The 23924-nt window shown below is 36.3% G+C and overlaps 1 protein-coding gene across 3 annotated transcripts in view; it reads right to left on the bottom strand.

Moving 5' to 3' along the window:
- Positions 1-251: 251 nt before the first annotated feature.
- LOC113227847 (activating transcription factor of chaperone) overlaps positions 252-23924 on the bottom strand; it is a 38712-nt gene continuing 15039 nt past the window's right edge. For 2 of the 3 annotated variants that reach the window (XM_026460901.1, XM_026460903.1), the window contains exons 4-5: positions 17209-17376; positions 252-1244 (exon numbers count right to left, since the gene is read on the bottom strand). In XM_026460901.1, the coding sequence (XP_026316686.1) occupies positions 490-1244; positions 17209-17376 (923 nt within the window). In that variant the 3' untranslated portion in view covers positions 252-489. Of the gene's footprint in view, positions 1245-17208; positions 17377-17713; positions 17861-23924 lie in introns of those variants that run through there. The other variant, XM_026460904.1, reaches the window with a different exon arrangement.

Below are 23924 nucleotides of genomic sequence, written 5' to 3'. Positions count from 1 at the left end.
TAAAATAAAACAACAATCTTCCGCCGTCGCATTCCTTATATTGAATGAAAATAGAACAGTCAATTCTGTTTTAAAATGATACATAAAAAAAATATTGAAGAAATTGATTGCACAAAATATTTCAGAAAAAAATAAAAAATAATTTTCATTAAAAACACACATGTAAAATTCATACTTTCATAACATTGAATGCGACCAATCTTCTAAAATGAATGATGTTGGTGAAAGAGGCGCCACTTGTTTTGTACAAAGGTGTTAAATGATCTCTCAATTGATGATACATGAGTGTGAGTGCTGCTCGATGTGAAAATGATCTGCTTATCCGAAACAAAAAATGAACAAACTTAAGTTATCTATCTAACAAGAAAACATTAGTCATCAAAATTACACTTCTTTAACTTGGAACTCTTTAGCACGGATTTTGCTCTGGCGCAGGCTTTGAAGTCGCGCGATGTGGACAAATCGCTGAAGGCGGCGAGTGAAATGATTTTATTTTATGAGACCTTTGGCTTTGAAGAGGTCGCGCATGAGGCCTTTGATGTAGCGGATTTCGCGCTGAACATCGGAGCACTTTTCGCGGAGCTCAGCGTTACGCTGGCGCTCCGACTGCTCCTGGCAGATCAGGACCTCGATCTCGGCCTTCTTCTTTTGGCGGTAACGAGTAGCCGCATTTTTGTTCTGCTCCTTCTTGCGAGATCGGCGGTCGTCCGTAGAGCGCGAGTAAGGCTTGGGTCGTGTCGGCACCGTCCATTCATCATCGGTGGACGAGCGCGGCGAAGACGGAGGCGACGAACCAGGCGAAGCGCTGGCACTGTCGCCCGACGGAAGCGGGGACGCGAGTTCGGCGGCGCGGTGACGCACCAACTCCTCTACGGCCAGTAACTCAGAGTCGTAGAGTGCCTGCGGAGGCGGAGGCACCTGCGGAGCGACGACGGGCCACTGTTCCTGCGCGAGCGGTAGTGTGGGAGCGAGAGGCGCGAACTGTGCCTGCTGCGCGTAGCTCAGTAACAGTTGCGTGGCAGGTCCGGGCGGACTCTGCGGCGGTGTCAGATGCGTCAACTCCACAGCTCCATACACGGTCTCGAACTCGCGCAGCAGCTCTTCAGTGGGCTGCGGAGCGCTGAACGGGGGCGCGACGGTGACGGCAGGAGCCACCGGTACATCTACGCGTTCCGGTGCTTGGGGAATGTTGTCGAAAATGGGAAACTCTGTCTTCTCCTCCAGCCAGTTCGGGAAAATGTTTTCTATAAAAAAATACATATATAATTAGAATTGTACTTGGAATCATGTACACACATGATACAAATGTGGTATACCACGATAGAACAAAAACACCTAAACATGAAGTTAGTAAAAAACAGAAGTGTTGAGAACAAACGATGTGTTTCTTTAGGCTTAAACCAGATCGTCAAATATTTAGTTGCTGAATACGAGTTTAACGAGAAATATAGAATAAAATTAACTAATTTAAGTATACATAGCAAATTAAGGTCATTTTGTAAAGAATAGAAACGGTACGGCACGCAGAGGCTCCCTCCCTGAACTAAATAAACACGGTGTCATGTTGCACGCACCGCAATGCTCATTGTTCTCCGCTACTGTCAACAGTAACTGCTTAATGGCTCCCTCTACTGGATATTCGAAACTCCATTCAATAATTATTACTTTTTCCCTACCTTAATTGCGACATTCGAACCTAATTGACTGCCTACGTAATTGAGAGATTATGTAGTAGCGGACTTTAAATCTCTTGTGAATTTAGTTTTTAATGATCACTTACAAATACTTATGATCAGCTCCCATATCTTTTCTACATAAATATGTTTTGTTTATAGTGACCCTCCCTATCAACCCCGCTTGGTTATACGGGAAGGGCACTATAACCTGTGCAAGCAGGCCCACACAGGGACCTTCTCAGTCAGGTACTGACCCCAGATCAGCCCGTTTGCACGGACTTCATCCGGTTCTCAGAAGGCTAGTGCCTTAGGTGAGCCGGCCCAGGTGCACGTACAACTTCATTCATTTTTGATCAATGGAAAATACCAACAACTTTTGATCAGTGGAAAATACCAATAACTTTATATTCACATTTAATTATCCAAACTGGTTAGTTACAATGCCTATTAACCATGAATTATCAACCAGCTATTTATCTCAACAAAACATATAGCAGAATATAAATATTTATAGATAATTACATGAAAACAAAGTGGAGGTAAGAAATAAATCTCTAATCTTGCTAGAACAAAGGTTATTCATATCAACATTCGAAATCAAAATGTATAAAAAATTAATTCAAAATTGACTCTCAACTAAACAGAGAGCCGTCTTTAGTATTCAATTGAGCTTAATTGGTAAGATTGGTGTCTCGCCTCTTAAATTTAAATGGAGAAATTCTTGGTCATCACACTCAGACTATGGTGTAACATCATGTATAAAGTTATTTAACCTCCTAAGGCTCCAGGTACATAAAAATGTACATAACATGTGAAATTACTCAGACCCATGGAATATTACTCCTATGATCACGTAAATGCCCAGTGTATATTATAATGAAAATACCTCATTCGAATTTAGCGCTATGTATTCCATATGACTATAACCCTAAGGTACCTAGAAAAATATGTTTTCATACAAAACTAAGGGCATCCTTGCTTGGCCCTGAAGCATGAAATTAGATTTTATACATTTTAAGGCACACTGGGTGTTTAGCGCTTATCCCATAGCAGTTTGCTGGGTCTTAGGAGCTTATGTCCCGGGACTGTAGGGTGGATTATTATACCATAGTTCTGACTCTACATAGTTCAAATTTTTATACAATGTTTTACCATTTAAGCAAGTGTTTACAATAAATACAATCTGGGCATGATTCGAAAAGAGAAGTTTTGCATAGTAAAATAAATAGTGTTGATTTAGCTGCAAGATGGCTAAGTGTAGTAAATAGCACAAATTACTGCAGCATTCTGACCTTTGATAAACTCACAATCTAAAGAGTTCGGTGGCACCTCGCTCTCAATAACAATCTACTTGATAATTCCTACGAAGAACGTCAGAACTGCTTGGTTTTAGGGTTATTCATCCAAATAAATGAGAGTCAATGACTTTATATTAAATTGATTAGAATAGGTTTATAGTGAACTCTACTAATTATGATTAGAATCCAATATTTCAAAAACATTTTTTCGATAACATTCCACAACACGGTCATGTAGCATTACTATAATGCCAAAGATATGTCGTATTTTAACATTGTGATACGAGGAGCAAACACTCGCATAGGCAACTTTTTAAGTATAAACCCTTACAAGGTGACGGAGATAAAAAAAAGAATTTAGTTACGCATAAACTTCGTGACAAAATAACAATTTGATCGTCCTTCGTAAAATGTTGGTAGGTCATATCTGTATCAATATGAAGGAATAGAAACAAGTGGCAAATAAGTAGCTTTAATTATTGGGCGAGCAGCAGCCGAGGTCGCCTTGTGCGCGAACTGGTTATCAGTTCACAGCGGTATAAGTGTTAAGCGCCCGACGTTAACTGCGGCGTTAACGTCACGTTTAATACTTAGCTTATGTTGTGTTAGGACACCAGTTATAACTTTCAGCTCAAACCTTGTACCACGCGCTAAACAGTCTCAAGCGCATTACTACGTCGAGCTGCCACGTGGACCTCGACACTTCGTTACACATAACACAAAACAAATGCATAAACAATTTATATGCATTGCAATTATATTCAGTTCTAGTCTATTACATCTAGCTATGCATACGTAATTGAATTTTACACTACGCATCGATAAGCATTCTCGTTTTATGAAGGCTTGCTGCGACTCATTCTACACTTATGATTTAGTTCAGATGTGCAGGGTGTAGATACATGAAATAAATCAAGTTGAAGTAATTAACATGGTATAGTCGATCTGAACCTACCTATTTAATATACAGACATAACGTTTTATTGGAAATGTCGATATAGCTAAATAAGTTAGTGTAAGTAAACAAGTTTGTTGCGTAGTAACTGTTGCTCCAATTCAAAGAGCAATATGCTTAAGCTTGTTTTACGTAACTATGAACTCGTTATGTATAAATGAGAGCAGTGAGAGTATAACTGTGTAAGTTTGTTAAACACTTGTTTAATATGGAACTGCATACAACCGGCGAGAGCAAGAATTAGAGCAATCACACTTTCCGCCAAAGCTCCATTCAATAAACCAAACAACATCAATTCGTCGGCGGCAATGTACCGCAAACACCTCAATAACACGTACCGACATACAGGTCTGCCAGTGCCAACAGTGCCATCACTTTTTTTTTTCAGAAACCGTTTCAAAGTCCACAATACTTTCTTATTTATATTTACTTCGACAATACAGTTCTAGCGATGAATTTAATACGATGATAGGGGCAGTGATAATGTATAGAAGTATCCACGTAGTTAGCTATAGTCGTCGTTGATAGTCTAGAGGCAGCCTGAGGGCTAACGTCTCTTAACAAGCTTCTGTGAGTTAAAAACAATCTCCTTGTTCCAAATGCAACGATACTGGCTCTTCATTCTAACGGTGTCCAGAAGGTGCATCGACGGCGGCAGGCATATGGCGCGAGAAGAGCGCGAACGCCCGGAGTGATCTCTACAAGTGGAATTTATTGTCACAAAACAAAAATGCCAAGCAAACGAGCACTGCAAACGCGGCGCGAGACACGTTACAACTGACCGCGCGCAGTCGCGATGACGTAGACCCCGCGCGCTGCGCCGGACCTTAGGCGCGCTAAGCGTGCCACCCCACTACCTTACCTTGCGCCCGAATACATAAATAGTCCAATGCAGAACAAATGTCAACAATCACATGTCTGTGTATTTTTATTACAGACAACGCCAAAAAACAACTTATAATGATCGACAAATAATGTTAGGCCCTCCCCAGAACAATTAAAATCATCATTAATATTAACGACATTTTAATGAAATTATTTTCGCTTATTTATTTTCCTTGTACAAACAATTTTAGCTAGGACTAAAAAACAATGGAAAGCTGTTTGTCCATCTGACCGTGGATAAATAGAACAAGGAAACTTTATTCGTCGGTCTGCGTAGTCGGTATTGGAGTTGTGTAGTTGGTTAATATTACTAGGAAGCAATTTATTACTAACACAATTACAAAAAACTGATTTATTGCCCTCTAGACACATAACAAAAGATCCCGGTGTGGATACTTTCATGTTTTGTTGTTAACTGAATGATATTGATGATACTCGTAACTTGGTTGTGTGTCACATTAGAAAAACATCATTTATTGAGAAACAGTAAAAAAATACATAAACACTTCCGATTTTTACGTCGAGTTCAATACTACTAATAATAATGTAATATAATGAAATAAATTTTGTCGTTCTAAGATTATTTGTAATAAAAGAACACTTTCATTATTTTATTATTATGTATTAGTATGTGTTCGTTGATAGTTCACAAGAAATAAATCTCTACTTGAATAACTGCTCTACTATAGTAACAATTATCCTATATTAAATAAATATCCCTAGCACAAAGTGCACTTATAAGGTACGAGGCAAATGTTATCAATATTCTATTTCGAAAAACTAGAAATTAAAAAAGTCATTTATAACTACATTGTAATCACGACTCTCGTGACCTAATTGTCAATTGATTGTGATAATATGATTTCGAATCACGCGTCTAGACCATGCCGCTCAGCGTTCAGGTGTGGTATGTTTATGCAAATCGCAACTCAAGATATGAGCCTCAAAGGTTTGGCTGTTTTAAAGTACACATTTTACTACATAGTGGTTCGGCAATCAGTTTTCTTCACGTTACTAATCTATTTGCCGGTAGTCAGTTCCATGAAAAACGTAAAACCCCGTTGTTGTTTCTGCAACTTGTTTGTATTATAATGTACTTTTTTACATCAAGAAATTGTTCTTACATCAAGAAATTTTTACCTCTTACATCAAATTTAAATAATCTTAAATGAATTCAAAATTTCTTGTGTGTGACAAAATAAGAAGTATTTTGCTATTCAGATTAATATTCTAAATGCGAGAGTATATTTTTTAAAGCAACATTTCGTTGCGTTTGCATAGTCAATGTTGTCGTGACATGTCGCCGAAGGAGCACACGGTAACGATTACTTTTACTTGTGCTTGTAATCATAAAAATCTTAAACACTCATTTTTCCAAAGAAACAAATCGTAGTATATCTTTGTAGTTTGTTAGTGTATTCTTTGCAGTCGTAATGTAAGAAATTTGGTTTCAGCATGAAATCAGACTACACTTGTAACAAGCACAACATTAACATTCAATTAGTTCCATCGCGCCACTGCTAGATGACATTAGTTGTACTCTGAAACGCGCTATCGTTTTGTTAACTTCAATAGTTATGTCATATCGTAAGTTTTGAATTGTTAATAGATGGGAAAAACTGCTTATTTTTTTAAACGTTTAAACTTTATGCTTTTTTAAAACAAAAGCGTGCTTTTTTTAAACGCTTTTTCACTTAAACGCTTTTTAGTTTGATGCTAATATAATCGTTTAAGCGCATAGACTTTTATGTTAAAAAAAGCTTGCAACGTTGTGTTGATAACACATTTCAATTTTACCAGCTTTAAGTAAAATATTCGAAAAGGTTATGCTAACTCAATTACTGTCCTATTTCGGTAGGAATCATATTTTTCATAGCGAACAATACGGGTTTACTAGTGGTAGATCGACTAGCAAAGCGGGGGTAGCGTTAACACATCTTTGATGCTTGGGAAAGGTCCCAGAACGCTATTGGCGTTTTGTGTGACCTCTCAAAGGCATTTGATTGCGTTGATCATAATACTCTTATTAGGAAGCTGGAACATTACGGTGTAAATGGCAAGGCGTCGAAACTTATCTCGTCATATCTCAACGGTAGAATTCAGAAAGTAGACATAAATGGAGTGACTTCTTTGGGTTCTCCAGTAAAAATGAGTGTTCCGCAGGGCTCAATACTTGGACCTTTCTTATTTCTGATTTATATTAATGATCTGCCATTCTTTGTTAAGGACCATTGCGAAATAGTGTTGTTTGCTGATAACACATCCTTGATTTTTAAAACAGACAGACATGACATTAACTATGACCGTATTAATGATACCCTCTCTAAGGTAGTTTATTGGTTTAATGCTAACAATTTATTGCTTAATGCCAAGAAGACAAAATGTATTAAATTTGGATTACCTAACGTAAAATCGACTAGTCCAAGCATAGAAATAAACGGAGAAAAGTTAGACCTTGTTAATAAAGCAGTCTTCTTGGGAGTAACCTTAGATAGTAAACTTCAGTGGTTTCCACATATATCGTCTCTGGCCAGCAGATTAAGCTCCGCTGCATACGCAGTCCGCAGAATACGTGAGCTTAACGATGTTAGTACTGCTAGACTAGTTTACTTTAGTTACTTCCATAGTATAATGAAAATGAAAATGAAATGAAAATGAATGAAAATGAAAATGAAAATGAATGAAATGAAAATATGTTTATTTCTTTTTTACATGTACTTAAAATTAGAGTTTACAATTGGGTCTTCCTTTTAGGTATCATCTACCTGTATTAGGAAGGCCCGCTCTTCCATTGTACTTTAATCTTAATAATAAACCTAGTACAGAAATGAATGAATTTATAAATGTAATTATGTATGTGAATATAATTACATATATATATATATATATAATGTATAATGTAATATATTAAATAATTATTCATATATAAAATAAAATTAAATAAATATAAAAATGTTAATTATATTAAGTATAATTAATATATAGTATGTGTGTGTATTTGTATATGTAAGGAAGTATACACACCATCTGATTATTGAATACCCGTTAGGGCGTAACCTAGAATAATATTAATATCTATAAATCATTTAGGTTTTTAGTGAGATGAATATATAAAATAGTTGTCCAAAATAATGAAAATAATGAAAATAATAATTAGGAGGTATAGAAATGGGTATATAAATTAATGGTGTGATATGTTCTCCGTTTCCTCATAAGTCAGTGACAGTAACCAGTTAGTCACAGCCTTTTTACAGATATGGAGCTGTAATTTGTAGATATTAATTTTTTTATTGATATATATTGATATAATAATGTCCTACGGGATTCTCATGTGGGGTAAAGCGGCAGATATTCAAACCATATTTGTATTGCAAAAACGAGCGATTCGTTCTGTGTACCGTCTAGGCTCTCGGGTATCTCTCAGAGAAAAGTTTAAGGAGACTGGTATCATGACTGTGGCATCACAGTACATTTACTCAAATATTTTATATGCCCGTAAAAATATACATAATTCCAATAAGAAAGAAGATATCCATAATATTAACCTTAGAGCTAAGTCCAAACTCATGGTACCACGATTTCGTTTAACCAAGGTAAACAACTCTTTAATGGGGAACTGTATACGTTTTTACAATAAAATTCCGGAGCATATATTAAGTTTATCATTTCCTAAGTTTAAAAACTACATTGAAAATATTTTGATCGAAAAATCATATTACAAAATTGAAGACTACGTGTTAGATAAAGATGTATGGAACACGACATGGCTCCAGAATCCACACAAATTTGATTCAAAGTGTATTCCATAGCATTTAAGTTTATTTGAAAAGAGCAATCCCTAGAGTTTCTTGCTCGTTCTTCTCAGGGAGGTCAGCGTAGTGAACGAGCAGTAGCTTAAATGAGACGCTTTCAAGTGTAAATTTATTTTACCTATGGAATAAATAATCTTTGACTTTGACTTTGATACTAACAATTTTTGTTTCCTGGCGTTTAAAAGCGTTCAAAAACATAAGTTTTTTTTAAACTTTTGTAGTTGTTAACCGTTGAAATGGAAAAAACCGCTTATTTTTTAACGTTAAAACGTACGTTTAAAAAGCGTGCTCGTAAAGGCGCTTTTCACTTAAACGCTTAAAAAGTCGTTTAGGAAAACGTTTAAGCGCATAGACTTAATGTTTAAAAAAGCTTGCAACGTTATGTTGAATTAATTTGTTTAGAAAACATAGATGGCGCTACTTGAAACTTAGGCACGTTGTAAAAAATGAAATAGTGGAGTACCTATAGAACTGACCAGTGACCAACGCTTACGCTTAAAATGAAAACCGTGCTTATGCGCTTATTTTAAAACGCAGACTTTTTTAAAGTGCTTTTCGTTTAAACGCCCACCTCTAATTGTTAACGACTTCTACCGCTGTAGCATTTATATGGCACTGAACGGCGGCACTCAAGTATTTGAGACGATTCCGTCCTGTTTCTGCTACTTTAGGGTTTGGCACTGAATTGAGTGCTTTCACGCTGATAAGACCTACTGTTGGGTCCATTACCCTGTAAATTTACCCTTTTTCATATACACCTTTCTACACGGAAGTCTGCGTCTCTATTCGTCGTACTACGCAACCCCTTCGTTGGCCAGCGCTACACACTCAAATATAGAAAACCTAAATCTTAATTAAGTACCTCTTAATTTTTCATTCCTTAGGAAATGAAACTATTTTTTCGGTTTTAAATCACGTACATTTGTTTTTTCAAACAAACCGACGTTTCGGACCCTTTACAGGACCATGGGACCAGTAAAGGGCCCGAAACTTCGGTTTGTTTGAAAAAACAAATATACGCGATTTAAATCCGGAAAAATAGTTTCATTTCCTATGTGTAACAATCGCGAAAACCTAAGAACTTTTCATTCCTTTTTTTTTTTCAAGTCAAAATCAGAAATTTCTAATAACTAATAAATATTTTTTTAAATCTAGAGTAGCTTTATGACTTAAGTATAAGTAAATTAATTTGCTCTTGGATTTAATATTTCTGTCTTATAACTAAAATACAGTTTTGAGACGTTTTTTTACTATAATGACTATAATTACTCCTTGATACGTAATTATTCTCTAGCGTCTATAGAGAGAGGATCGTTTTGTTAGATTTAATAAATTTCTCTTCATAAAAGGAATTTTGTCTTTTTCTAAGTAATCTGTTTTTACCGTGTGTAAGTGGGGTAAGGACCACTTTGGGCAGCTATGCTCTAAAAGATTGCCAAAGGACTTGTCGCCCTGAGTCTGTAAAGACGACTGCGAACAACAAAATAATCAGAGCGACATCGCCGAAATCCATGTCGCACCCAGAAGAAACTTGCTTTGCAGACTGACATTTCGCATGTTTCAATCAACAGAATGCTGAAATACGGTCTCATTGTAAAGGCCTGCAGTCGTAGGAAAGTTCACTTTCTAAATGACCGCCTTCGTAAATTACGATGCGAGCGTTATCTGATGCTTAGCAGACAAGACGCGAAAAAGATACGCTTCACCGACGAAAACATTTTCACGGTAGAAGAAAACTTCTACCGACAAAGCAATAAATTTTATTTAAGCCAAAAGCAGCAAACATGTTCTAGCTTCCGCACAAAATGTTTACGTACCCATCATCCGACGAGTGTAATGGTATGGTGTGGGGTTTCGTATAAAGGTGTCACTCGACTCCATTTTTGCCAACAAGACGTTAAACCAAAAAATTATCAAAACGGCATTTTAGAAACTGGGGTAAAACCCCTGTCTAATACTTCATTTCAGAACAAAAAATGGATTTTCCTGTAAAACTCAGCACCGGCTCATAGGGTTCAAATTTTACCTTAAGGAAAATTTTCCGGGCTTCATCGCGGCGGTAGAATGGCCACTCTCCAGTCCTGATCTTAACCCACTTCACTATTCCCTGTCGACTAAATTAGAGGTCTGCCAAAAGTTCTACCCAAAAATGGATGCTCTAAAGCGGTCCCTCATCAAAGAAGTGAACGGAATCCCACTGCAGAAACTTCGAGCCGCGGCCCAAGATTGGCCAGAACGTTTAAGAGCTTGTGTTATAAATAGAGGCGGTCATTTTGAGTAATATACTAGTTGTTGGTTAGTGTCTATTTATCATTATCTGAAAATTTAAAAAAATATAACTTAATTCTTTACATTTTTATGTAACTTTTACTTTATCTCAAAACTTATGAACACACGAGGTATAATCAATCATACTCTATATTTATAGTGATGAATGATCTATAAAGATGAATAAGTGACAACAAGTATAACGAATCTTCGATTATCGTGTTCAGGCAAAGCCATTGTAAATTTACTTGAGGTGTGTTTATGTGCGATAACAATGGGAGAAACTAAGATATTATAAATAAGTACTAGTTTATCTATCTTCGAATAACGTTGAAGAAACGACATTTCTTAAAACGCGAAATTAAATAAGTAAAAAGGAAAAATTTCAAATGGGCTTTTCGTTCTTCAAAGACTATCTTCAGTTCCCAGCCAAATTTACGTATAAGGCATTAGGAGGTATACCTTATAAAAAAATCAATATACAAACGCACGTATTAGTGAACAAATAGTACTAAAAAAAATCACATGCAAAACTTGCCGTTTTTAGCTTGACTGGCAGGAGGTGTGTCCACAAATGACGTAACAATTAATCAGATACTTTCTTATCTGAGATGATGGCAACAATTTTATCATAACGTTTTGAACAACCGTTGTCATTCAATTTTCAACATTTACTTCACCACGGTGAAGATTAAGATAAGTTTTTATTCTAAACAGGACAAATTAGTCACCACCATTAAGCAATAACCGTAAAAATTTAATATCAGCAAGTAGAGTTAAATTACAAGTAGCTACAATCACATATTTATGTAGAAAAAAATAGTAAAATTATGGTTATTGGAGAGGTGTCCGTAAAAAAAATCGTCAAATGTATAAGTATTGTTTAAATCTAACTACCAATACAAACAAAACTGTGCCTGTCTATGGTCTGGCAATGTAAAATTCCGACTCAAACTTTTAAGTAAGGGGCTATGATTTTTTGGTTGGACTCCTTTAAGTAGAAACTGACACAGATTTGTCAGAGTCCTCAAGATTGCTTAAAAGAAATCTGCATTCTTTTATAGTTTCTATTTATATTCTTTATATTTCTATTTATATTCTCTGCCGCCAGTTACCGGATGGGTAAGCAGGTTCCCAGAAACACCAACCCGCGACACATTGTCGTCAAATTTACTGATGCAACGGTGCGGGCAGCGTTATGGTAAAGCAAAGTTGCACTAAAGGGATCAAAGGTCACTCTCTCTGAATTCCTTACTAAGTCTCGTCATGTCGTTTTTGTAGCTGCCAGGCTAAAATTTGGGGTTACTAATTGCTGGACCTTGGACGGAACGATAGAAGAAGAACGACGGCAGAAGACAGGCTGGAGACTATGTCCGAGTTTCTTGCGATTTCTCCAACTACCACAGCGAACAAAATGTAGGACCCTCTTTTTTAGTACTTTAATTCTTGGCGTACCTACTTAATTTTGATCTTTTTTGTAATGCAAAGTTTTAATTTGCGACATTCGTTTGTTACGTCACTAGACGTCAACTGTCACTAACATTATTATTTTTTTTCTTCTTTCCATAAAGGAAAAGGCAAAGGTTTTACACCATACAGCCAAGTCTTGGTACATTATTCTTTTTTGGTACATGAAGTTGAATTATGTTTCTGTAAATATGGCCGCCACAAAGAGGATAGGCAATTTGAGGCGGCGTGCTTGGATTGACTCGGGATTCCTTAGAACGGGCAGATACGGGTATTTTAGTTCGAGATTCGTATAATTTCGCGTTTTAATCTTCGATTAAGGCACAATAGCACTATCCTATTCCACTTTAAACTAGATTTCACAAAATAATTGAAAGTCAAAATAAAAACGACACTTTTCCCTCCAAAAGGTCCAGAGCGAATCCTGTCACTAACATCTTTTTCTGACAGTTACATAGCGATTATTCGTTCGGAAACGTGTTTAAATCTGTGATTCGTTTTCTTTTCGCTATAACATGCCAATGTTGCGCCGACATATTTTATTTTATTTGTATACTTTATTATTAATTTCCGTAAACGGAGAAAACTATTAATTTACGATGCTTTTGTGTCTTGTTTTCTAATTATTTTTTGTCATTGTAAGCTATTCCCTTTCACACTGCTGGCGGGTATAATGAATATTTTAGGTTTTATTATTATCATCATTACTTCAGTTTTTTAATTTTTATCTTAATTATATTTTATTTTTAGTGCTTATTATTATATATTATGTTCTCTGTAATTACATACATATTATAATAATATATTAAATGTTGCAAACTAATGCCTACAACAGTAATGACTCTTTGAGTGATGGGTTGGATTTTCACTCAGCGTCTTCGCTTTCTGATTCCAGTTTTCGTAGTGTGTCTCGACCATTAAATGAACTTCTGGAAGCTAATTTTTCAGCCGTCGCGAAAACCTTTAACGCAGTCCATATAAATGCACAAAGTATTCCTGCCCATTATGCTGATTTGGTGAGCACTTTCTCATATAATAGGAATATTCACGCAATTTTAGTTTCGGAATCTTTTTTAAAACCATGTCTCCCTTCGTCTTTCTACGAGCTTCCTGGTTTTCATCTCATCCGCAATGATAGGACTGGTAAGGGTGGTGGTGGGGTTGCTATATACCTTAAGGGTAATCTTCCTTTCAATATTTTAGATAAATCCCCTTCTCCTTATTCTGAATCATCTGAGCATCTTTTTGTGGAAGTTTTTTGGGCCATCTGAAGCTCCTTTTGGTAGTTTTTTACAGCCCAAATCTACATATTGATTATTTTAGTAAGTTTGAAACTTTATTGGAAGATTTGGCACCCACGGTTGATCATACAATCATTATGGGTGATTTTAACACCTGCCTGATTAAACACGACTCCCGTTCTACTCAGCTTCGCTCAATCGTGGATTCTACTAATCTTAGCATTCTCCCATCTTCTTCAACGCACCACTTTCCTGGATGCCAGCCATCTTTGTTGGACCTTATTATTGTGTCCTCAACTGACCATGTTAGCGTACACGGACAATTCCCTGCCGAGGCCTTCTCTTATCATGACCTTATTTACCTGTCATACAGAATCCGTTGCCCTAAGCCTAAACCTCGGGTGGTCATGCACCGCAATTTTAAGAACTTTGATGAAGGTAGCTTTATGCGTGACCTTGGCGGTATTGATTGGGACGCTGTTCTTAGAGCCCAAACCATCGACCTGAAGATGGAAATTTTCAACTCGATGCTTATCCAGCTTTATGACATCCATGCTCCACTCCGTCCTGTCCGGCTGAAGCATCTTCCGGCTCCTTGGCTCACAGCAGACATTAAAGCTTTAATGACTAGGCGCAATCTTGCTAAGGTTCGTTATAGAAATGATCCCACAGACGTGACCCACCGTAAATTTAAGGACCTTCGGAACCGTTGCAGCAGGGTTTGCAGGGATGCGCAGCGCCGTCACATACATGCCTCAGTTTCCAATGGAGATTCTGCTAAGGTATGGTCATTTCTTAATACCCTTGGTAATAATAATTGGCAAGTCTAAATCTCCTACTCCTTTTAACCTTGATCCTAACTCTTTGAACTTTCATTTCACTACGCCTTCCTTTCTTTCTACTAGTGTTAAGCAATCTACGCTACAGTCGCTCTCTACCGCTTACGACTCACAACATCCGGCTTTCTCTTTTAGGTCTGTGACCAAGGGCGAAGTTGAAAAAAATATCTTGGCCGTTAAATCCAATGCTGAAGGGCTGGATGGAACAAACCGTAAGATGATCTTACACAGTTCTTCTATTCTTGTTCCTATAATTTGCCATATTTTCAACTTTTCACGCGACACTGGCACCTTCCCGAGCTGCTGGCGTCATGCTGCTGTAATACCTATACCTAAAACCTCCAATCCATCTTTACCTTCTCATTTTCGTCCTATTTCTATTCTTCGGTTCCTTTCCACAGTTCTTGAGCGTCTTGTCCATTGCCAGATCACAATATTCGTGAACTTGTGCAATATCCTTAGTCCTTTCCAATCTGGCTTCCGTTCAGGGCATAGCACTGTTACTGCCTTAACTAAGGTATCTGATGACATTCGCGAGGGTATGTCGAATCAACATTTGACAGTATTGGTTCTCTTAGATTTTTGCAACGCGTTCAATACTGTTGACTTTGATATTCTGTTAGCAATGCTGAAATCGGTCCTTGTGTCAGATTTGATAGTGGAGTGGTTTCGCCACTAACTCGTTGGGCGTCGGCAATGTGTTCGTGTTGACAATAAGCATTCTAGCTTCTGTGACGTTACTGCACGCGTGTCTCAGGGCGGGGTTCTCTCTCCTCTTCTTTTTTCCATCTTTATAAACTCCCTTACTCCCTTACTTTCTTGCCAGTATCACTTGTACGCCGATGACCTTCAGATTTATTCTCAGTCTCCTGTGTACGACGTGGACAATTTAATCGCCGACCTTAATGACGATCTCGCGACTATACACGATTGGAGTCGAATCCATGACCTTACGGTCAATCCTAACAAGTCGCAGGCGACCGTCGTTGGAGGCTCGAAGCAAATCGCCAAATTAAATAATGCCACTATTCCCCCGCTTTTCTTCAACTCCTGCCCACTGCCTTACAGTAATGTTGTTAAAAATCTTGGCGTTCTTTTTGACTCCACTCTGTCTTGGTCGCCACATATCGCTGAGGTGAGTAGGAGGGTGTTTGCTGCCTCTGGGTCATTGCGGCGTTGGAAAAATCTGCTTCCTGTGAGGACTAAGGTTGAACTTGCGCAATCGTTGCTCTTACCTATTCTTGATTACGCTGATGTCTGTGTCATTGACCTTAACGAGGATCTGTTAAGCAAACTCCAGCATCTATAATCTTTGCATCAGATTCATATACGGATTGCGCAAGTTCAATCATGTGGCCGAATTTAGGAGAAGGCTTCAGTGGCTCCCTATCAAGTTGCGCCGTGAGGAGCACGTTCCCAGCTTTCTTTATAATGTTCTATACGACCCTCGTACTCCGCCATACCTTAAGGTTCGTTTTCGCTTCCTCGGGGGTGATCACAACCGTGAACTAAGGTCTAAAATGGATAACCTACTGAAGCCTCCTTTCACTCGCTCTGAGTATTACAAAAATTCCTTTACGATTAAAGCTGCAAAATTGTAGAACGATCTCCCATTTGAAATCCGACATTCTAAGTCGCTAACTATTTTCAAAACCGGATTGCGTAAATATCTTTTATCACAGTCCTAGTCTGCAACATGTGTATTAGTAAGTATAAGTTATTAGTAAGTATAAGTTTATTTAGGTATATTTATATATACATATATCTACGTAGGTATAATATGTCATTATTTTTTAAATATTTTATAAATTACTATGTGTCTTTATTTAATTTTTTTTATTTTGTATTTTTTTAATTTATACAATTTTATTTTTTTATATTTTTATTTTTGTATTTGTAAAATTGGCACACTACGTCTCCCGCTCCGATTAGCTTTCCTTTAACTCTAAGGTTGTCTGGAAGAGATCGCTCTTAGCGATAAGACTGCCTTTGCCCACATTAGTTTTAAGTTGTTTATGTACTATTCTTGGTCTTGTGTGTGAGCAATAAAGTGTTTATCTATCTATCTATCTTTATAGAAATTGTTATACATGTGATTTTCGCAATCTGATTTGGTAGCAAGATACTGTGTCTAAAAGTAGAAGCTCACCATGTCAGATTCCTTGGAAGGACCAATTCAAGAATCGAACATCTCTACATTGGTTCTGGTGTGAGTGTACTGAGTGATCCTCTAAGATATTTTGTTACTCTAATATTAATAGTATAGAGTCATGAGCAGGTCAAACTTGACACTTAAAATTTAAATTGAACGCTATGCCGCTTACGATAACACTGGATCACAGTCAAACAAAAGTGTCAAGTTTCACAAGCTCTTGACTGTGCAAGGAATTCCCTACTTTGACACTATGAAAGATTGTGATGTCTGGTATATCATTTATCTATTTAATTACGAAGGAAATCGTTTACAAAGTTTTCATCGCCATCTGAACGCATCGTTTGTTCATAATACGGGAAATACCAAATTTAAAATATCAACATAGCCTGTAACCTACGTAACGCAGGTACGAGATGCTCTAATAACGCAATGTAATCGGAATTAAATTGGAACGACATTTTTAAATTGTAATAAAAATAAAGTTGTAACCAAGCAATATCATTATTCTTCTTCCCCTACCCCCAAAATGCTTTCTCTTGTATTTGATGAAATTACTTCCTTTTTAAAGCATACCTAAGTTAATAATTAACTAAGTACATTATCCTTCCTTACCTTGTTTACACTGATTTTCGAGCTGCTGCAAAAGATCGTTGGCGAGCTCCGCACGGCTAGGTTTGGTTTCCGGCGGCGACTGTGGGTACAGGCTGATGGTGCCGTCATCTTGCTGGTACTTGCTCGGCTCGAACTTCGTTGCAGCGCTGGGAAGGGTCTTAAGCAGATCTGTTGACAATGTTCATAATTTTAGAATAAATTGATAACTATACTCTTTATTTTTTCTTTGCAGGGCAATACTTTTCATTCAACCCGTTCTTTACGCCAGAATAATTTCTGGCATCTTGGCCATTGTCGTCTACTAAAACGTTACGTGGCCTCTCCTGTATTACGCAGTTAAAAATAAGCATTCATTATACATCCTGATAACGACAATTTGAATTGTGGAATCGACAATCACGGTAACTAATATAACATCCATTTACTATAATGAATACTAATTAAAAATAAATACTAATTGACTTTCGCAGCGTTGATTTTATTAACGAAAATTTACAAATCTTACTTTGTAGAAGAGAGAGCTGGAAGTCCCTGCACAGGTCACACATTCCATTATTTTTGTAACAACACATTTTTTACACGAATTTCGATTTACAGTACAAGAACAAATAATTTATAATACTGAACGTCCAATCACTTTATTTAATATAATCAAATGCGACGTTTATCGGCGGGGAGCTTCAAGGTAATAAGCTTAGATAAGTGATGGACAAAATACAACGGGGAGGCTGGATCTTCAGTATATATATGAGAGATATCTGTCGCACGATATTACGTCAAAGTAACGCCCAGATGTTGTGGTGCTTTAAATCTTTACTGATAATGTCACAACAACCGCCGACTTTGTAAAAACATCCTTCCTATCTTGACAAAGCAACGGACTTTCGCTTTTAATAGGAGTATACTCATAATAATAATATTCCAAACAAACTATAATGCAACTATTTTTATATCATAAATGCATAACAATTTTGACTCACTATAAATTTTAAATGTTTGATGGTGACCAGGAATATGTTAACTGGATCTCGGTACTATGAACAACAGAAGCATCAAATTTAAACTTAGATTGAATGCGCGAGTCGATGTGTGCAGTCGACACTGATTTCAAGCAGTTATCGGTGAATTTGTTGATGTCATAATGGAAGATATTACTTGTGTGACAGCATATTCATTATAAGTAGACATAAGTTAATTTAAATATTACCTAAAATTACAAATAACATTTTTACACTTCATTTTCTTCAATTTTATACTTAAAAACATCAACAATCTCGGTATCGCAGGTTTTTTCGATACAAAAGCGCATTCCATGTTAGCGAACTAAACCGAACTAAAGGTAAATAAATGCTTATTTACCTTTAGTTCGATTTAGTTCGCTCGCAATTATTCCTCATTGATTATGTAGGAGTTGAAACAAAAATTTAAATCATTTATTTACTTAGACGAATAGTTCTTCCAAAGCTTTTAAAGCTCTATTATTTTCATAATTAGATAGGTACGATTATGTACTTTGTTTGTTTTAAATGGCTATAACTAAGATTAGTGTTTTTTTTGGGTGGAGTTGTTTCGAAAAATAACTACGCCACATTATCAGCAGCGTAAACCCAGGATGCTGAATGCAAAGGAAGTTTACAAGACAACTGATCGCAAATCGTAACTAATATGGTGATTTTTTTAAAATAGGACTTTAAAAAAATATGACGCACAAAGTTTATCTATATATATATCTTTGTTACGAACGTGACCTCAGCTAAGCGTGTCATCCGAACATACCACCAATATTTTTCCATAAATAAATCGATCATATCGACTGATATTTTTGTGCAACTGATATAGATGCCCGACAAACAAGTGTAATAACATTATAATGTCAAAACAAACCATTTTTCATTGAATATAAGATAAGTAATAGAAAACAGGGACTCCAATGATAATATGCAATCGAAAACATGGATGGCTGGCAACTAAAAACATGTTTTTAAAAGGAATCTTAACATGACGTGATTTGATAACACAAAATAAGCATAAACAACGATTTCTTACCGATCAATCGCTGAGACACACCCATATTTTTGGCTTAGCAACTATTTGTCCGTGGAAGATGTCACGCGGTGGAGATAGTAATAATGTCAGTATAGTTTGAAGTTCACTGGTAAAATTATATAATCCGTTTACTGGGACCGATTGTTTAATTATATACATATTATGTCAATGTTATCTTAATCTGAAGTTTGGCTCCGAAATATTAAATACCTCTTAATATTTCAAAAATTATGATAGCATTAATGGAAAGTCGACTTTTTTTTTATAACATCAAGTGACGGGACGAACAAGTCGTGCGCCTGATGGTAAGCAACACACCTGTCCATAACAGTTACAGTGCCACTCAGAGCTTTAAATTGCAAAGTTCTGAGGGGCACTACCACTGCGCCAGTCACCCTGAGACATAAGTTGATAAGTCCCATGTGCCTGTAATTTCACCAGCACCCTTACCCTTCTAAACCGGAACACAGTAACGCTGACATTACTGCTTGGCGGCAGAAATAGGTAAGGTGGCAGTAATACCCTGGGCGAACTCGTTCACAAGGAGCTCCACTGCTACTAAATATTTATTAAGGGACAATAAATAAAAATGAGAAAATTTGTAAACGATCGATGTCGTATTTTCTGTTGATCAACATGTGTGATCAGACAAAATCGAGTAAATGGGTAAGAAATAGACAATCGTCATCATATTTCTTGCAGATTGACACGTGTCGATCGCCAAATAATCGAGCAAATCTGTAGGCACCTTTAGTTGTATTGAACAAACACAAAGCTATTGTTAATTATCCCAGTAAAGCAACCTGGCCTGAAGCGACTTCTCAAGACCATACAACATAGCAAATGTTAATTACTTGTCTTTTTCACTCTAATGAAAATCGTCTACATTCCGTCTCGTTTTTATGACCTTAAAACTAAGGCATTGCACAGGTAGAAGCGAAAAGGGTAAATGGTTGACAGTCAGGACTCGGTTGGAGTAAATAAGTTCCATTGAACGTTAATAAGGTAACTTTGGAAAGTAACATTTTAAAATATGTATTAGGATTGTAATGCTTGTTTGATTTGAAATTGGCGGTTTGCTAGCTTTTACGAATCGTTGTTTGATAGGCATCAAAAGGAAATTTTGTGTAAACGTAGAAATTAGAGTAGATAACAATTTTTCAGCAACAGTTAAGTTAAATAGATAATTTAGTTAAGATACATCTTCTTTGTAAGTTTAATTAAACGAAAAGGCTGCTGGAAGGAAATGGATACAACAAATTGTGGATCGGACAAAACAACGTACATAGGAAGAGGCCAATGGCCAGCAGATGAGTACAGTAGGCTAATGATGATGACGTCGTAACGAAACTTTCTCCAACTGCCTAGAAATAACTTCTAGATAGTTGGACGAAAAATGGCTTGGGTTGCGGCAATTTCTGATCACCTCCTATTTCAAATATGCTCCGTTCGGCACTGATACATAAACGATATTCATATGTATTTTATTTTAATAAAATGCGTAAATCCAGGCGCTAACAAAACGAATGCAAAATTATTTGGTAATTTAACAGCATATGTTTATATAAAAACGTCTTACTCCAAAAAGTACTATATTTCGTCATGTTACCAAAAATAGATAAGTCATATCAAATATATTAACATACCAATCAACAGTTGGAAAATTATGGAAATATATTTAATACGTGACGCGCGTAAGAAGTTAACCTTTCTGATAATGCGAACACGAGGTGAGTTCGTGGGGGGTGTCGCCAGGAATAACGACAATTAACGCCATCCGTTGCAAATGAGGCGATAAGCAAGAAAAACAGCTATTATGATTATAAGTGATACGCGCCCTCGCGAGATGTAACATACCACGTGTTGCATAAATGATACTTATTTAAAAACAGATAAGGTGTTTCTAACGACGACAACGACTACAATATAAAACTTTCCATATACATTTGTATATTAGACAGAAAATAAAACCTAATATTTGTTGAATACCTAATACTTTTTTATAAAAAGGGAAATATTAGCACGCGAGCCTTATAAGAGCAAAGCGTTTTAGAATCATAAGCAATGATTAAAATATTAACTGTTGTTCGTTTCAATGGTGAATGGATATAACTAGAGAAACAAGCATGTACCAGGAAGTTACCATACTCTTCAACGACGTGGGACATCCCCCAACACGTAGAGAGCCGAGATCCAGTACAAGGTCAACAATGACTAATAACACGTGTGCAGGAAGTTGAGATAAACAACTAGTTTTTGTTCTTTTTGTTTCGGTTTTGATCTTAGCAATAGCTAAAAGTCTAGATATATATTATAAGATAAATATCTATATAAAACCAAATTATGAACGTTGGTACGCACTGGTCGAAGTTCAACATGATAACAGATGTCCCGACATAGATAAGCGTATGGTATAGTCACCTTTGGCTAGCTTCAATATCCATTATAATATGATATTGATAAGTTGTATTTTCGGGTTTAAGAAGGAATATTGTGCGATTACTGAAACATAACAACTTTCTTATAAAATACAAAACCGACCTTAAAAGTCCGTGGAAATACATCTATTGAAATCTATTACCGGAAAGTGCGTGAAACCGAATTCATTCCCTAGTTAGCCACCTTTAGAGTTGGAATATTTTTTTCAAATTTAAATGGGACCAATACTGAGGTACTCTCTTTCCAATAAAAAAAAGAATCGTCAAAATCGGTTCACAAATGCCGGTGTAATCGCGTAACATACATACATAAAAATACCCGAATTGAGAACCTCCCTCTTTTTTGAAGTCGGTCAAAAATAGTTTTATATTTTATAAATTTTACCAAAAATAAAGTTTTGCAGTTCTTAAATTAGCAGATGTTCGGACCTGCCCTCTAGCGACGTAATTAGAAACTGTACTGTAAACCGATTGTGAAGAAGTCTCTTCGGCTTATGTCTGTAGATAATGCAGATCAATGTTTATAGAAAATATGTGATAAGTCAGTTAACCGGTTGAATCTAAATCAGCTATCCTGGAAACCAGTTTGAATGAATTATATTTACCATTGCAACTTTCGGGCAATGGCGATAACATTAACTGGATATAAACTGGTTGGTACTAGAATGAAGCAAAATTAGTGTCCGTTATTTGTCATAATAAGATCAGGGTGTTAAAACTGGATTTTGTCTGCAAACAGCTGATGGCAGCAAAATAATCTTAGATTTGATAAGGAATACTTTTCTGTCAGCTCTGAAGTGAATTTTATATTGAATGTTTTCCATACAAATTTGGTTAATACAAGTTGATTGAATCTAAATGCAAAAAGTTTACACAATAAATCTATGAGTAAACAAAAGTTTAAGAAAATCACCTATTCGCAACTACATCTATCCAGATCCATTACACGTCATAGGTTGTAATTTAATAATACAGAAACTCTATAGATTGTTTTCACCGTTAGATTAGATGAATGTACGCGGTCCGTGCTTAATTCAAAACACGTTAATTTTAATCAAGTGTTCCTTCTGCGTCTCACATCTGACGCGACCTATACGCCGCCTACAAAGCAACTGCTCCCCCATCCTTTGAGATAAAATATACATTTTGTCTGAAAGCAAATGTACAATTATAAAATTGCTACGCACGTGCACTGTGGAGATCACTTAAGTTCATATTGCGTTTTCGTCAACTGGTCGACTTTTACGGACTATTGAATTGTACATGATTTCAATAATACCTAACTTTAAAAAGCGTGCAATGACGTCATTGCAAGGTCTTTATTGGAATATACTACTACTGTAACAATAAATATACTTTCAGTTCCCTATCATCTCAGTTGTGTGTCGATAGTGTCAATAGCAGGATTTGGACGTTATAGTCCATTTTAGAAACTTAACTAAATGTAAACTAAAACAAGCTTGATATGTCTATTTAACTAAATATACATTTATAAAATGATTTTGACTAACCTTCAAATGCAAAATACAAATATTTAACTTCATATGAAATTGCATGCCTATTTATACACCTATTGATTTGTAAAGTATATGTTACGATAAAAAGATATATCAAGATATTTTACGTTTAGTTAAGTACCTAAATAAACGGACTATAGGTATTCTGCTTTGTTCGCCTTGTTAGTGGCTAGCGATCGAGCGCTACTATTCAATTGCTATTGCAAATTTTTGTGCTCCTGAATCTGCTAATTACTTGACATAAAAAATATATATTTAATTTTAAGACTACATTGCTGGTAAAACAAGGTAAAAATTAAAAATATGTACACAGTAATTTCCATCGTAGTTTTAGTAAAGAAACATCGATCATTAGTGATTGAATTAATGAATACCTTTCTACTGACACTCTATTGTGGCTCAACTGCCATTAACACTAGATTTTAGCAGAATAACAAATATCATCATAATTGCAATATAATCTCAATGGAGTCTCAAAGGCATTACATGATCAGTCGTTTCAAGATAATTTTAGAGGTGGATGATTTCTTCAAAATGAAATGGGACCACTATGGAGGTACCCTCTTTCCAACAAAAAAAAGAATCATAGGAAATGAAACTATTTTGCCGGATTTAAATCGCGTATATTTGTTTTTTCAAACAAACCGACGTTTCAAAAAACAAAACGACCAATGCCGCAGACCCCGTGTGAAACCACCAACAGTCGAGCGAAGAC

The sequence above is a fragment of the Hyposmocoma kahamanoa genome, unplaced genomic scaffold (genome assembly GCF_003589595.1).
Source record: "Hyposmocoma kahamanoa isolate Upper Pololo Valley unplaced genomic scaffold, ASM358959v1 220, whole genome shotgun sequence".
Classification (NCBI taxonomy): Eukaryota; Metazoa; Arthropoda; class Insecta; order Lepidoptera; family Cosmopterigidae; genus Hyposmocoma; species Hyposmocoma kahamanoa.
The sequence above is the reverse complement of the archived record's forward strand: the minus strand, read 5'-3'. Positions and strand labels throughout refer to the sequence as shown.